At 38.8% G+C, this 17,449-nt stretch overlaps 2 protein-coding genes and 1 pseudogene across 4 annotated transcripts in view; 1 reads left to right on the top strand and 2 right to left on the bottom strand.

Moving 5' to 3' along the window:
- Positions 1-669: 669 nt before the first annotated feature.
- On the bottom strand, positions 670-1,908 carry LOC107720954 (uncharacterized protein C11orf87 homolog). Its single transcript, XM_016528791.1, has one exon. It carries the CDS (start codon positions 1,728-1,730, stop codon positions 1,293-1,295), a length of 438 nt encoding a protein of 145 aa, XP_016384277.1. The 5' UTR covers positions 1,731-1,908; the 3' UTR covers positions 670-1,292.
- A 6,604-nt stretch (positions 1,909-8,512) lies between these two features.
- LOC107720952 (serine/threonine-protein kinase pim-2-like) lies at positions 8,513-9,945 on the bottom strand (annotated as a pseudogene).
- A 2,616-nt stretch (positions 9,946-12,561) lies between these two features.
- The window catches only part of LOC107720965 (eukaryotic translation initiation factor 4H-like), a 22,345-nt gene continuing 17,457 nt past the window's right edge, over positions 12,562-17,449 (top strand). The window contains exons 1-3 of one of the 3 annotated variants that reach the window (XM_016528808.1): positions 12,562-12,708; positions 15,510-15,703; positions 15,987-16,051. In XM_016528808.1, coding sequence (XP_016384294.1) covers positions 12,644-12,708; positions 15,510-15,703; positions 15,987-16,051 — 324 coding nt within the window. In that variant the 5' untranslated portion in view covers positions 12,562-12,643. The remainder of the gene's footprint in view (positions 12,709-15,509; positions 15,704-15,986; positions 16,052-17,449) is intronic. The other 2 variants (XM_016528806.1, XM_016528807.1) reach the window with 2 other exon arrangements.

Below are 17,449 nucleotides of genomic sequence, written 5' to 3'. Positions count from 1 at the left end.
GCAGCAGGTCCATAATTTGTCCATGGCGACGGCCCTGTTTACAATTATTCCTCTTGGTGGCACAACGATATGAAGAAGAGTGGACGAGAAAGGAACGCTAATGGCACGTCTATCATCATTTGTAGACAATCCTAATGGGATCAAACAAAATCCTACTGGATTAACTGAAATTCTGAAAAAAAAAACATTGAGGCTTGAGAAAAAAGAACAGACATCTCAGTTCATCCAGAAGGATGATCTTTGATTCTTAGATGATTCATGTTTGATCCAGTTTGGACTGGCTCCAAATTATGATTCAGTAAAATCCTACTGAATTTGTTTCTTTTCCCCCACATTATGCTCTAAATTATAATATAAATGGACGGACTAATCGATGTCTTTTTCCCCCAGAATTGTAATTCTATTTATGATCTTATTTGATTGATAAAGGATTCCTGTTTAGTCCCATTTGGATAGCATCTGAATTATGATAGAAATTCCATTAATATTCAGTAAGATCCTTTTAGGTTATTTAATTGATTTTCCTCCCAAGAATTTAAATTTTTTTTTTATTTATTTTTTTTTTTTTTTTAAATCCTAGTGGATTAACTGATTAATGTCATTTCCCCAGAATTCAGGAGTTTATTTGATTCATCAAGGGTTTCTGTTGGATCTCATACGCATTGACTGAAATTCCATAAATATTCAATAAAATCCTGTTAGATTAACTCATGAATGCCTTTTCCAATATGCCATACTCTCTTGTTTGATTCTATTATAGGATTGTCTTGGAATTATGATAGACATTCAGTAAGATCCTTTTAGATTAATTATTTGATATTTTTCCCCCCAATAATTTTCTTTTATTATTATTATTATTTTATTTTATTTTTATGAGATTCTCATTTGATCCCATCAATTAGTATTCAATAAAGTTCGCCAAGAAATTACAAGCTTATTTGATTCTTGGAGGGTTTCTGTTCAATCTCATTGGCATTGATTCGTACTTATTCCGTTAATATTCAATAAAACACTGTTAGATCAATTCCTTCTCATTTCAGTTTATCCAGCAGGATCTTACTCAATGCGCTCTTAGTTCGATCCCGTTAGGATTGGCTCACAATTACGATAGCAATTCCATGAGCAGTCCTTATAGTCTCCCTCAGTCCTTCTCAAAAACCGTTCCTAGATTTCTTCCACGGTGAAAACTTAACAACTCTAATGCTTATACAAAGAATCGATATATTCCGTAGGTAATATCATAGGAATACAGAGGTTATTTACAGTGTCCTCCAAAGGCTGGCACTGCGTTATCAAGACACAGCGACCGATTCCAACAAGTCCTCCTCCTTGGTCTGTCCCGAGTGTCTCTTGTCCTCTGTCACGCCAGGATCCTCCGTGTTTGGATCACTTTTGCGCACTGCCGCGGGGGGTCTCACCATGATGCACTGCCGGACCACCGGCTTGCCTTTGGCCGTTTTGGGACTGCAGCTGTCGCGCTCGTATTCCTCCTGGGCTTTCTGTATCTTGCGCTTTTTCATCTTGCTTTTGTGAAAGTGGAAGGTCGTGACGGACACGATTATTATCCCAACGATCATCACGATGAGCACAAAAAGCACGACGGTGGAGGAGAACGCCTGGAACAGCTGATCCACCCGGTCAAAGCAGGTGCCATTGCCGGCCAGAGCGGTTCCGTTTAAGGCACAGTGGGGAATGGAGGGCGCCAGTCTCTCCGAGGTCCTGGCACTCATTTAGTCCGATTCTGGCAGTGTCTGTATTGCAGGGAAGAATTGAGGAGACTGAAAACGAACGGAAATGTCCAGCCCTGCGAATGCGCGCGCTATATTGCATTCATTTCTCTTGAGGGAAATAAGTCCACCTAAAATAGATCCAATGAGGAATCCAGCGTTAGAAAGGAGCATGTGCGCAGAAAGATTCAAATCCGCCCCTTTTGACTCACACAATCTGTTTAAGAACAAAAGCGATCTGCTCCGCGAGCCTCTGAAGGGCGCGCTCGCCGGTCGCAAACTTCGCGGCGTTTGTGCGCAAACAATGCCGCGGCGCGTTATAGCTATTCTCTCTATTCTCTCTCTCCTTTTCCCCAAGCTAGTCTTTCGCAATTACAAAAAGCATTCATTTGCTTCTGCGCTCGTTTCTCAACTGCGGCATCAGATCAGCCAGCAGTGCAGTGACTGTCTGGGGAAAAGCGTAAAGTAGCCCATAAACAGGGATAACTAGAGATAACTGGCTTCATCGATCAAATGAGCATGCGAAGATCTGCATTAAAACCGTAGTTTACCTGAAAAACACAAGCAGCATGTGATTGAACTGGACTGCCATTTCCAGCTGGGCTACATGCGCGCCATTCATAGCTGACCTGAGAATGCCTTTTAAATTCCAATTCAATTACGGCAAACAGAATGCAGATTATAATTTGAATAAAAATTTACGGAATGGAATGACTTCTGTAAATGCAATTTTTAATGATAACTAAAAAAATTTCAGTATTTTAGGCTCATAAACATGCCGTGAAATAATTCACACAACATTAGATAATCAGTGATTCCACATAAAAAAAATAAAAATAAATAAATAATAATAATAATAATAAGGTGCACAAATCTGAAAATGTTGCAGTTTTTGAATTTAACAGGGTAATGTATAGCCTATAGGTCTACGGATTATAAAATGCATTATCAGTTTAACAATTTAGATTAAAATATTGGCCATAACAAGTTATGCAATTATTTAATTATTTAAATTATTAAGTTATGAAGTTATGAATTTTATATTTGTGCTGTTTCATGAATTCTTTTGTGTTTCTATTTTTGAATAATAGGCTACTTGATGAAAACTTACCACATAAAAGGTGATAGCTATTATTAGTACGCTTGTATGTTTATAACTCAATATTATATTGTTGATATCAACCTTTTTTTGTAAAGATATCTGAAAATAATGTGGTGCATATTGTGTGATGCTGTATGGCATGGTTTTGCTGTGTTAATTGTTCTGATGGTATTAAATTCAGTTTAATAGAAAATATTTGTTGAGAAAATTGCATTTTACATACGAGGGACTGAAGAAGCATAATTGCTATCTTTGAGTTGGACTAAGGAAATTAATTTCTTATGTGACTGTGTTGGAGTTGCTGTTCAGTAAATTTTCTCCCTTCCTTATTTCCTTCAGCTCTAAAACACAACACAATGCAACATGTAATTCAAAATACTGGTAAAACGTCTGTGAAAAATTAATATAGAAAATTCCTTCATGTTAACATGGTACACTGGGCCATTTGTTTTCAACCTGCTTTTTCGTCCAAATCTATTTAAATTCCAATCCAGTGGCAAGGAAGCCAATTTATCAGTTCTGAAGTTTGTCCAACCCTGATTTCCAGTCGCTTGTTTTAAATCAAATCCTCAAAATGTAGGCCATAACAGCACTGAGCATTTGATTCAGCCGTTCGGTATCTTTCTTGGCTCTTTGTTGGCAACTGACATCATTGACATCAAACATTTTTGACTGGTTTCCAAAAGGATTAGACTGATTCTTGAGTAATTGTCACAATGGAAACTGCAATACGAAGCAAAAATAATTAAGATGCTAAATTGTCAGAACATCTGGAAGTGTTTTCCAGATGACACCATTCAGCTGTGTTGCTTGCAATACATTGACTCTTTAGGATGGGGTTTGAAAAAGGGCAGAAGAGTGTCAAATAAAATTACAGTGCTCAGGTCCGTCTGTCCAATTAAAGGGGTCATATGATGCGATTTCAAAACATTTCCGTCACATGCTTGAGGTATTCGGCCAATCATAATGCACTGGATAGCTGGCCAATCACAGCACACCTCTCTTTTTCAGACCGATGAGCTTTGTAAAAATCGACGCGTTTCAGAAAGGCGGGGCATAGATGAGAAACAGTAATGTACAGTATGTGGAAAATAATGTGTTTTTTTAACCTTAAACCGCATAAACACATTTCATTACACCAAATAATGTTCTTTTTAGCAGCATCATATGACCCCTTTAAATAATTGGATGTCAAGTTACGAACAAGAGCATCAATACTCACCTTCACTCTGACCTCCAAGATGAAGATGATCCATACCTGCAGCACTCAAACTGAGATTTATTGCATTCCAGTGAGAAATCTGCTGGGTAAAAATTGAATTTGAGCTGTTGATGTTAATGTAGCCATAAACATCAACAGCCTGTCACACTTGTTCTTCTTTAGATCTGAAATTTGGAGAGAGAAAAAAACAGACATGGCCAGACAAATTCATAGGAGGCATTATAAGTGGAACATCACAAACAATGTAAAGACTCTTTGGACTGCAGTCAAAACATTGCTCTGTTTATTTGAGCATCCTGTCCAATGGCGTGAGCTTGGGGCGGGACTATGGATTTGTTTTTCAATTAATAGCAGATGGAGGGATTGTTTGGAAAAGCAGTTTGCCAACAGTTCGGAGGATTTTACATAATCACCTTTAACATTATTTGACGCTTGTCTGTAATGCTTGATTCTGATTGATCAAGTTTTGCATAATTAGCATCAGACTGTATAAACTGACAGCTGCAATAGCCAATCAATTTCCAGAATAACTGAGCTATTTAAATAAAAAGCTAATTAAATATATTATGAAAATACTGACTGAATATTACCTCAAAATTCCTGTACATATCCTGGCATATTGAAGCATTTAATTGGCCACAGTGTGACCTTTTAAATGTTAATGCGGTTGAGGAACCATTTACAAATTGCTACTGTAAAACGTGTTTGCTCATTATCATATCTATAAATATGTAAAGTACAGACTGTGAATTTTCTTTTGACATATATTTGTATTTTTTGCTTTCTTTATGTGGATAAATCTCATAAGTCTTATTATTCCCCCCAAAATCAGAAGAAATAAGCAAAAATATTAAAAAAATACTCAAAAAACGTTATTCTTATGTTAGATTGATTATTTATTTATTTTACCCTTTTGCAAAAAGAATGTCAAAAACAGTATTTTTTTTTACTTTAATACAGTAAAAATACTGTTCTTGACATTCTTTTTACATTACATTAATGAATTATCATACAAATCGTCATGATGACTCACAATGCAAAAGGGTAAAATAAATAAATAATCAATCTAACATAAGAATAACGTTTTTTTAGTATTTTTTATATTTTTGCTTATTTCTTCTATGTGAAAATAAGGAAATACTACAAATATTAAATAATAAATATGACAAAATTGTTCGCTAGTAAAACGCCTGAATGCATTACAGTAATTTGTACTTAATTGTCATGAAAATATGTCACAATGCAAAAATATAATATTTAAAAAAATAAATACATAACATTTTAAAAAGTCCTAAATTCAAACTTGGACCTGCACATGATTTTGTGAGATTTCAGTTGTCTAGTAAAATGTTTAACCTTCTGTAATGAGAAATAAATGTGTTGGCCCTCAGGAGCCTTACATCTCTGGCCATATGCTGAGATACAGAGCGAGGTGTTAACCTTCAAGTTAAAGGTAGGTGTGGCTAACTCTTAACTTTTATAAAGAATATCTCTTTGGATTTGAGACTTTAGTCTTTGCAACTTTACAGATCTTCTTTATGCACCAAGAGCTTGTAACACTCTAAAGAGAAAGGAAAAAATGAAATCGCATCATATGACCCCTTTAATGAAATGCACACATTGTCATACACGACCGTCCCTCATGTACTACTAAAGACAGAGCATTTTAATCGGCTGCTAATCTATTCCAAAGACCTGCCCAATCCCCGTAGAGATCAATTACTACATAATTTGAGCTGTGCTCGATAAATGTGCAAAGTGACCTCCATTATCGCTCCACCTGCTCAGTATCTTCTGTCAATTACTCTTTGAGAATCCAACACCTCTGATAATCGTTGGAGTGACCAAATGAATAATTTCAGAATAATAGCATGTCAACCTTTGATGTACCAGATTATTGACAAAATCGGCGTTATTCATTTTTAAGAGACCAACCTTGCAATTTTCCCCCAGTGTACAGTAAAATAGCAAACTTAAATATCAAACTTACTGTAAATTGAACGGGGTACCCAAGTCATAGCTAGAGACCAGAATATTGTAGAAAATTTGGGGTGGGCACGGTTGACAAACCCCTTCATTTTTAAAAGATTTTATAAGACTATATAAAAATATAACATATTTCAAATACAATTTTTAATATAACTCCAACTGGATTCATCTGAAAGAAGAAAGTCCTATACACCTAGGATGGCTCTGGGGTGAGTAAAACACAGCCTAATTTTCATTTTTGGGTGAACTAACCCTTTAAAACCAAACTTGATTTTAAATAGCTACACCAGGACAACCTCCAATACAATGCATGAGAAAAGACCAAAGCATGCAAAATCAATCAATCAATCAATCAATCAATATTTTTTGTCATTTAAATGAAGAACATTGTATTACAGTAATTGTTTAATAAATACTAAAACCACCGCTCACATTTTCCTCAGAAAGTATTCAAATCTAGTTGTGATTATCATTTTGGTGTCCTGACATTCAGAAGGCCTCTTACAGGACAGACATCACAGAACAGAAGCACCTATACATCAAGTACATGCATTCTACACGGACTGAATCGATTCCAGCCCAAAAGGAATAATCATCCAACTTCAAGGACAGAAGTGCAGTCCTATCATCCAGAATAACCTGCTATGACATTGTAACCTAAAATATGGTTATGGACTGCTGCAACGTTAATGGTATACAGCACTTCCAAGCACTTCTATGAAAACAGACCTTGATTAAAATGACTTGAGGTAGGTTATAAATATATGTTATGTAGATTAAAACTCGGCACATTCAAGGCTTTTCTGAAGAGGTGCATCCTGGGATGCTTTCACAGTATTCACAGCATTTAACATGTATCCTGGACCCTTGTTCGCTGCATGCTTCTCCTATCCAGACAAACTCATCCAGTTCCATTTTTTATTGAGCACAGGCCTTCAGAGAAAAGTGCTTTTAAGATCACATAAATTCAGTTATCTGTGTCCACTGTGTGTGATATAGCAGGGTTGTGAAGCATTCTGAATTCAACTGAACAGAATGCCTTTAATTCCAAATCTGTTCCTTTTGAATTGAGGTAGCAATTTCAAATTTAAAGAAAGTATAGAATGCAAAGAATACAGCTGTCATTTTTCAGCAGACAGACAGACAGATAGATAGATAGATAGATCACCATTCAAAACAAGTCTGAGCCATTTCTGCACATCTACGTCTTGAGACACGACTCTCTTCAGTATTCTCTGCTCGCTGCTATGAGCTTGTCCCTTCATCAATCTCCAAAACCCAAACACTGTGAGAGGCTTTCAGTGCTATAAAGTGCCCTGTTTCCACATAAATCAATCATACATCTCTTGGGCATAGTAATGAAATGCTGTGAGCTCACGAGAGTGTTCGGGCCATTCTGCTATCAGTTATCACTGTGGAGGACGCAACACTTTACTGAACTCTGGGCGAGACTCATCTGTGGCAGCTAGCATGAAAGAAAACAACAATCACATCCTCCCACATCTCCACATATAAGTGTGCCCTTTAAATACAAAGTCAGGTGATTCTCCCTCCCTCTCTGTGGAGCAGAATTATGCTGTAACTCTCTGACTGTCAATGTAAATGGAGGTTACGGGTGGAGAAGGTCATGATGTTGGAGGGAAAGCAGTTTTGCTCCACCCATCTCATGTTAACTGAAGCACACGTCTGTATGGTTTAGCCTTGTTTGAAGGTTTGGAAGATCAGACTCTGTCTCCATCCAGTGGAGGTTTCATGTAACTCATATGCATGAATATTAGGATGTCTTACTTAGTACATAGTTCGTCTTCCCGTTTGCCTGTGGCAGGAAGCGGCAGTTTGAGGGACCTCTGGTACCAGCAGAGCTGTGAAATGGGCATCCTGGGACTTTCAAGTCAGGACCCTCTCTGGAGCCTCAGCAGGTTCTTGAGCAGTGACAGGAACCTTTATGGCAGCCTTAACAGGCATTTCTGGTGCGGCCCTGACAAGATCTCTGAACCCAAGGCATGCTGAGAAAGAGCTCTGTGTGCCATGAATGAGTGAAAGCCAACATAACTAACTAGAACTAAATTAACTATTTACAATACACATCCCTAAGCAAGTAGTTCCGCAAGACGCTAAAACTACCACCTCAAGCCAAGGCGCCAGACGCAAGTCCTGCCAGCCCTGCAAGACGCTAAGGCTGGAGAGATGGACCCTTGTCAGCCAACCAGATACAAAGCTGACCCTCTCCTCCATCACCTACAGGGGGACCTGCAACACAATTAGAAATTATACAAATTAGACAAACATACTTCATAAGGTTTAAAAATACAACTTGTCATCTGTGTAGTATATAAGGATTGACTGAATGAGAGTTGCAGCAGTTAATGAAAGGTTGTGCAAAGAAGCTCATGTCCATATTCAGATAATCAAACTAACAAAAAGGCAAAAAAGAAACAAACAAGCAAATGGCAAAATATCTTCAAAATCATTTTAGCTTACCTTGAACCAGTCATGGAAGAGCGTCTCCTCCAGATGAATATGCCGCTCTGGGTCACTCTTCAGGCAACCTCGAATGAAAAGGCAGCATTCTGTGCAAAAAGATGGAGCGAAGTCTACCTTTAAAGGGTTAGTTCACCCAAAAATGAAAATTCTGTCATTAATTCGTCTCCCAGAGTTACCGTCTTCCGCCATTTTGGAGAGTACCCCAGAACGTAATCAGCATTGTTTACATTCAGCATGCGCGCGCTGTCTACTGAACGTAATCAGTGTTCTTCAACTTTACACTTGCTCTCTAAGCTGTAAAACTGGGAGAGATTCCTGCATTATCCATTATAAAGCCACTGTTTTTTTCTGTTTTGTGTGATTAAGAATGGCAAGTGTCCGATCCATCCATCCGATGTCGCTGCTGTCTGGGAAAAGGCTGGTGATCATCCTAAACAGCGGCACCCCCCAGCGACCACGTCGTCGCCTGTTTCGCATAGTACTCGCCCTTCTCAAAGTATTCAGGAGGACAGTACCTTGCTGTCCCTGAAGGAAAGAGTTTGCCACATGTGTAAGTTTGCTTTACCACTTTTCTCACTTTACTCTAACTGTAATGGCATTTAATTTTAGTCAACAAAAATAAAACTATCATTGGCTTTCTGAGAATGTTGTTAGTGCATTGTTAATATTTTGCTGTGTCCCGTCTGATTAACACATGGTGTAACTACTTGTTTTTAGATAACACATACCACTGTAAGTGATGTAGGACGAGCTTTTCAAGAGGTCTCCACAGCCGAAATCGATCAATTTGACCTCCAGGGTCTCCGTGTTGACCAGGAGGTTGGGCATCTTGATGTCCCGATGGAAGACCTCCCGGGAACAGCACACGGCAGCAGCGGTGATCACCTGCCACATGAAATAACGCGCCAAATCCTCTCTGAAGAGGCCGCCGTGATGCTCCCAAATATCATGCATGTCCACGCAGGGCGAGGGCCGCTCTAGGACCATGATGTAAAGGTGCCAGTCCAGCACCTCTATGATGTGGCGACAGCGGGGGCCTTGGTTGTCCATGACTGTCAGAGCCACCTCAAGAGGAACTGGTCTGGGATGGTCAGGCTAGAAAAAAGTGATGATTAGATAGAAGTGGTTTCTCTGTCTGACTGTTTCTATTGAAACACTTGGACTCTGTCATTTGTATTAATCTAAGATGTTATAAATTGCAATGAGAGGAGATGAGATAGAGATCACAGTCTACTTACAAGGCTGATGTACGGCTCGTCTTCACAGCGGGTCCCTTCAAAGATCCTTTTCCTTCCCCCATCTTGCTGCTGCTGATGTATTTCCAGCAAATGTGGTCTATTAAAACATAATTATAGTCATTTTTTAAATTATTATTATTATTATTATTTACAATACCAATGTCCTACAGTGTGGCATGTCATGCTTATTCTTAAAACTATTTCAGCATTGCTTCTAATCTTCATATAATTATTGTACTTAATTGGTTTATATTAATTGTGAAATATATTAAATATCTGTTTAAAAAAAATTTTTTAATTTTTATTTTATTTTATTTTAAATGGCAATGAAATGCCAAATAGTGATTACAATTCAGGGCTGTACGTTAACTTTTTTTTTTCACATAGCACTCTTAAACAGGCACTGATGTTCCATACAGACCACAAAAAATACAAACCATCCCAAAAATTGTTTTTAGACAAAGTTTTTTCTTAATTTGCTAAAAATGGAAGAGTGCAGAAACATAACACCTCTTACACCTCAACAAAATATAAAATCTAAAAGAATGGCAGACATTTAGGCCAAAAATCTTTGTCATTATTTTATCTTTGTTATTAGAAAATAAGAACAAAGATATACATTACAAATACACATAATATACAAATAAAACAAACAGTGCTATATTTTTCAGGTACAGTATTTAGCAGTAATATTTAATATTAAAATAAAACACTATATACATCAATTATACTTTTTTTTAAAGCAACTGACTGATGATAAGTTCAGATGGCCGTTAGATGATCGTTTCATTCATCTGAAGTGGCTGATGGGAAGCTGGTGGTTGTTTTTGTTTAGTTTTTCTCACAGCCACGTGATGGTGCAAGACATTGCTTATACATTATACAAAATGACGTGCATCCTCCCACCAGGCTAAATCTCAGAAACTGCCTGTTTGATGTATAGGCTGGTTCTTTCCAGCTTCTTTCTTTTCTCGTCTTTCCTCAAGACTTGTTTTGTAAATGGGCTTTCGGTTATAAATATTGGTGTTTTGTTCAGTTTAAATATAAAAGGTCAGTAGGTCATAGCAGTATGTACTCAGCAGACCTCCCTGAAGGGCCAACATAAGCCTTAAAGGGATAGATCACCCAAAAATAAAAATCCAAACTGTTCCAAACCTTAGTTTCTTCCTGAAGAATTTTTTTTTTTGGGTGATGCCTTTGAGATTTTTTCTAGTCTCTCTCGCTCTTTTTGTCTATACAATAAATGTGTGTATTTATTAATATGTTGTATTTGGGACATTTAGAAAGAAACAATGAAAGCAACCCATACAGGTTTGGAACAAATTGACACATTGTAGACGTAACAGAAAATGTAAAGCTGCGTTTACAAATCTGAAATGATAAGATTTAATGTAATAATCATGCCTAGCTTGAAAAAAAATAAAATAATAGCTCAAATAAAATGAGATGCATATTAAGGGAAAACAGTGTCACAGCCTCGTGTGATGATCCACGTTGTGAGAAGGAGATCAATTTATTAATGCTTAATACTTAAACTCTTCAAAACCTTTTATTAGGATCAACACGAAATTATTTCAGAAAATGTTTACATTAGAACTACATGTTGTTAAGGTAACAAGGTGGCTTTAAATAAATAATCGATCAATCAATCAGTCAATCTAATGTCTATGGTAACATCCTCAAAGCAAAACATGCGCAACTAAGATTTGCAAAATATAAGTAATTAACGTTATTTCGCTATCGTTCCTGGATCCAATCGAACACCTATGAATCGTGAATCGAATCGATTCGCTGGCTACTCAAAGATTCACACGCCTGTCGCATCCGTACCTTCGGTTTTTGAATCCGTACCCACAAATTCATAATCCGTGCGCACGCTTTCGCAATCCGTTCCCTCGGGTTTGTAAACTCATGGATTTGTGGCCCCGCCCCCACCGGCAGATTCAACCACGGTGCGGGATGCATAGTATTGTGTTTATTAAACATTATTTTTCATAGTAGCGTTATTTAAAAATAAAGCATTCATGAATTATTTTATGACAAACATGTTACTGTCTTGAGTGCACTCATTTATTTAACCTATAAATTAAAATAATAATAACAATATACAATATGATTCGTTAACATGTAGGCTACCTAGGAGCTCACTGCATGGATCCGTGAGTACGGTTTACAAACCCGAGGGGACGGATTGCGAAAGTGTGCGCACGGATTATGAATTTGTGGGTACGGATTCAAAAACCGAAGGTACGGTTTACAAAATCTGACGCACGGATTGGAAATTCGTGGGTACGGTTTATTAAACCGAGGGATTATACTCAATAAAATCATTAAATGAATATGATTTTTTTACTTTCTTAAATACTCTGTTCCTTTTCTTTATAATTTCACTGCACTCTTCTGTCCACCATGGTACGACCTTCTTTCTCCTTTTCCCTGTGCTTTTCCCAATTACATCAGTTGCTGTTTTGTAAATAACATCACTTATATATTTATTTAATTCATCAACATCTTCTATCGATATATCTATTGTCAACATTCTAGTCTCACTTATTTCTTGGAATTGTTTCCAGTCTCCAAAAAGAGTTAGCTGTTACTAACTCATTAAATCGCATCTCGAGTCTCCTCGCCTTTGCCCGGTTGAAAAAATCGTCCATTACTCACATTAAAAATGTGTTTTTGCATACAGACTCCAATATGAATATACGTACGTCATACTTTGACATTTTAAACCTATTTACTCTTTCCCTTCTCAGATGTATTTTATAAACCTCCAACTGGCAACGTCTCAGGCACGCAGAGGGCAGCTAAAGCTCGCAGCCGTATATTTTGGGGTCCTTCAGCGTCAGACTGCTGCTTTCTCTGGACAGCTTCTTCGTCAATGGCGGATTACGATAACTACGAGGACCGGGACCGGGCTTACGGGAGCTTCGGCGGGGGGAGAGGGTAAGGAAGGCCGCGTGAGAGGAGCGGTGAGGCGCGCGTGTGGCGGGAGGCGGCGGAGAGGCGCGTGTGAGCGCGGGTTAGCGGGACATCGAGCGGGGGTAACGTTAGGCCACGCAGCAGCTCCCGCTGTGATGAATGAAGGCCGGCCACGAAACTCAGCCCACATGGGCTTCATGTCTCACGGCCGACTCAGCATTTCAGTGCCCGCAGACGTTATGTAAAACATTGCTGCTTGTTTATCGCTATTGAATATAGTTATTGGTGTCATAATCGGTCTGAGTGATCAGTGCGACGGCGTGTTTTAGCGCGTTTTAGCACTGGGCCTCGCTCACGGGTTTGACTCCCATCTATATTACTCTGCTGTTTTTAAACCCGCTGCTTATGAGTGGAATTGTTCTCATTTCCACTAAAATACCGTGGTACTTCCATCTTTCTGGACGTGCACGGTTGTAACGTTATTATTTGAAGTACCTCGGGCTGTCGTTGAAATGCAGTGCACATGGAAAAGATCACGTCCATGCAAATTGAATGTTTAGCCGCTGCTCTCGGATCAACAGCACAAGTCCATATGATAAGTAAGATTTATTGTGTTTTCCGTCCATCAGATCGACCTGATGGCATGCACATGTGTCATACGGCTTTATTTGCATACCTGCGCGTGGCATTTATCAGCTATTGAATATAGAAACAGAAAGTGCGTGCTTATTTGATGTATGGAAACCTGGTAAAATGAGTTCTGTATTGTACTTTAGGCTTCCTTGACCATGCTGCATTATTGCTAATGAGATCTTTTTTCATCACTAAGCAGCAATAATGTACCTAAAAACACTTCAAAAGCAGTTTTTGCACCGCCTCTGTCTGTAATGCAAAGATGGACATTGTTGATACTGATTTGATTAGTAGCAGCTAGGGATATGCCGGTATCAAATTTTCATGTTGCGATTAATTGCTTGCCCACGATAACAATATCGTGCATACTCATTACCGTGATATATCGGATTACCGAATACCGGCACAAGTCTAGTAGCAGCCTATAGTGTCTTAGTATTTTAAATAAATTTGATTAAATATAACAATGAGTACGTATACATGGACAACACTATTCCAATTTTAACACGATTAAGATGATACTCTGATTAAGAATCTACCATGTAAACAGAGATTTTTAATTACCTTCAGAGATACCTTAATTACGACTAAAGTCATACTTGAAGTAAACACAAATCGAATTAAGACATGTGGAGTATTCCTATTTTAGTCGCATTATTGAAGTGCAGTACAGACATGTGCACACCTTAATCACACTATTACTGTCGTGTAAACACGGCAGTGGTCAACCGTTTCACGGCAAACAGATAAGCATGGCTTCTACAGCTCTGTCGTCTGTTTGCACAGCATGACAAATAATTAACTGCACTTGAAGCTTTCAGTAAATTAAAAATGAAACACCCAAAACTGTGTATGGCATTATAACGAAGATGAACTATGTTTATACGTGACATTCTGGAGGGGACGTCGGATGGCGTCGCGTGGGGACGTAATGACGTGCCATTGATCGATCTATGTACTATAACACGTAAAACGGGAACATGAAAGGAATATTCTAAAAGCCACTCATGTAAACACCTTAATCATAATATTGTTTTACTCAGATTAAGGTAAATAATTAGATTACTGATGTCCATGTAAACATAGTCAATTTCACTTAAAACATGATGCATACCTAAAATAAGATTAGACTTGCACAATTACCCCTTAATGGAAAAATTCATTTGTTACTGATGTAAATATAACATTGAAATATGTGCCATTAAAAAAAACTCTTACTGGTCAACCACTATTTATTACAAATTCTATTTGCTGACAAAAATGGCCTGGAAAACAAATGTCTACCAGAAGCAAGGTTTCTGTGTTGTTGTGAATGTGAGGTTTTTCGGGATGTCATGTGACACAAAACCATCAGAAGTGTTTGTGATTGATTGAAGCGACACATTGTAGATTTTTGAAAGGACTCAGAGAGACAGCCGAGTGAGTGGTCATGGGGGGCTTTATCAGTCAGTGTGCGTCTTTTGTTTGCAGTGTTTGAGTCTCACGTCTAGATCAATAACTTAGCTGCGTGTTGTTATTTCTAGAATGTGTAGAGCTGATTAGGCTTGCCGCGATAGACGGTGCTGACTGTGATACCGTTGTTAAGCCACAACACCGGTTACGTCACTTGCCCACCGCGTCACCGACCCCCACCGTCGTTTTGATTTTTTATAGTAATAAAAATCATTTAGTTCAGTAAAAGAACAGACACTACAATTAAAAACTGAACGCGGCTGCTCAATGCAGCGTGCCGAACGACAGTCGCATCACAGATCAGATTTCATTTCTCCAGTGAGGAGAGTGAGTCGAGCTGACTGACAAGAAGAGTGGAGTGAGACAGACAAGACGATCGCGGATGATTTAGTTTCGAAACTAGATGCAAAAGCGCCTGTTTGGCAATATTTTGGATTTTGAAAAGCCTTTTGAATTTAGATTTTGGAAGTTTTTTTAAACATTAGTTTCTTCTTTAATTGGCTCCACATAGTTTGCTGATTTTTGCTTTATTTAAACTGTCTGCCGCTATTTGAAAGTTAAAGTAAAATGCGCACACCGCTTTTACAAGCTATTTAAAAGCGGAGGAAAAGAGGGGGAACGCCCCGCCCCCGCGATGATACCGGTATTACCGGTGTTGTGTCACGTCGATTAACCGGTGGGAAAATTTCCTCACCGTCACAACCCTAGAGCTGATCAGGTTGTTTGTTTTCGGACCGCAGACCCCGAGGCGGCGGCGGCGGTGGCCCAGGCGGACCCCGAAAGCAGAAGGAGCTTCCCACAGAGCCGCCCTACACGGCGTACGTCGGCAACCTGCCCTTCAACACAGTGCAAGGAGACATAGATGCCATCTTCAAAGACCTCAGCATCAGGAGCGTTCGACTAGTGCGAGACAAAGAGACTGACAAGTTCAAAGGTGGGTTGATCTCCGCGTGATTACGGAGGAATATTGTTTGCTTATTCATATTGGGTTTTCGCCTAACTTTGTGCTGTGGACATGAATCAAACCTCAAAATGTGTGGCTAGTTTATCTTTCTGTTGCTCAATGGGTAGAACGTGGCTCCAGCAATACCAAGGTCATGGGTTTGAACCCACATGCTGTTAGATGTAACTTGAATTAGTGCACTGAAAATCAATGTGAATCAACGCGTCTACTAAATGATCAAATTGTTTGTTTTTTGTTTGTTTTCGTTCTCCAGGTTTCTGTTATGTAGAGTTTGACGACTTGGAAGCTCTAAAAGAGGCTTTGGCATATGATGGCGCTGTAAGTCACCTAATTGCACTTTATTCTAGTATTTTTGTTTTGTTTTAATGGATGGGGTTATGTGCTGTCATTTTGATTAGGAATAGACCCACTTTTTTGTTTATATAGCTGGTAAAAGTGAAAGAATCATAAAGCAGAATACATGTACAATAGATAATAGGGCTGCACGATATATCGCTTCAGCATCGATATCGCGATGTGCGCATCCGCGATAGTCACATCGCAGGAAGTGCGACGTTTAGTATACTGATTATTATTTATACTGATCGTTTTCTTTGCTCACACGCAGACACCGTGTCTACATGGGAACATCTACAGTCTGTCTACACTGGACGCGACAAAGCGACCGTTACAAATCATTTGAACTTTGTGTCAGTACGTCATAAACGAGGCATCAGTTGACTGTCGGGGATTTGTCGTGTTGCACCGCATCCAGTGTGTAGTCAGACAGCACCATTAGAGGTCGACTGATTAATCGGACAATTTTTGGCATTTTTTAATTAATCTGCATCGGCCGATTGTGCTGCAAATTAGGCCGATTTATAGGCAAGCGCATCTGCGGGCAGCTAAGCGTTGTTGCGGAACGACGGAGAATCTCTCTCTGGCTGCGTGAGAGACGTAGCAACTCACACTCTGCAGCCGCGGCTTGTTCACACACAGTTTCAGCTAATGATGGCAGGGCAAAACAGACCGTTTCGAAAGCGTAATTACGTTTTACCCTACTAGAATTGATGCTGGAAAGTTATCATATTCATAAGTGCAAGTCGTTTGCATGTGAAAGTAGAAACACATGCAATTCAGATGAAACTTCTGGGCTGATTATAACATGCACGATAACTTTCCTCATGAAATGTGTGTGTGGGTCTGACAATAGCATCCATGATGTCATCGCTCGTGGCCAGCGTGATTTCAAATATAAACATTGGCTACCAGAAATCCCTCACTCTGCCGTTAAGCAGTTATGAGCAGCAGGCTGTGCAATATATGTGAACTCTTTTATTTATGTTATCACTTGGCCATTTGACTTATAGAAGTGTCCAGTGTTTCCTATACATTGAGTTATTTGTGGTGGCTCGTTGAATAAACTGAGCACTGCAGAGAATGAATTTGCATTTGCAAGTCTGTGAGAAACACTGGTGTCTGTCAGCAAACAAACAAAAAGCATGCTTTCAAAACTGTTTTGAGAAGGTGCTTAAGTTTTGAGCCATGTATTATTAATATGAATTAGACTACTACTATTACTATCTTGTACCCTGCAATAATAATTTACTCAAACTCACTTTTATGAGATGAAGGGGAAAAAAAAAGAAAAAAAAAAGAAAATCGGCCAAACATATCTGCCAAAAAAATCGGCATCATATATCGGCCATCGGCTGCCCTGATTTCTAAATATCGGCA

Source organism: Sinocyclocheilus rhinocerous, unplaced genomic scaffold, assembly GCF_001515625.1.
Source record: "Sinocyclocheilus rhinocerous isolate Xijiao unplaced genomic scaffold, SAMN03320098_v1.1 scaffold2256, whole genome shotgun sequence".
In the NCBI taxonomy this organism is placed as follows: domain Eukaryota; kingdom Metazoa; phylum Chordata; class Actinopteri; order Cypriniformes; family Cyprinidae; genus Sinocyclocheilus; species Sinocyclocheilus rhinocerous.
This window is presented reverse-complemented; position numbering and strand designations above follow the sequence as displayed.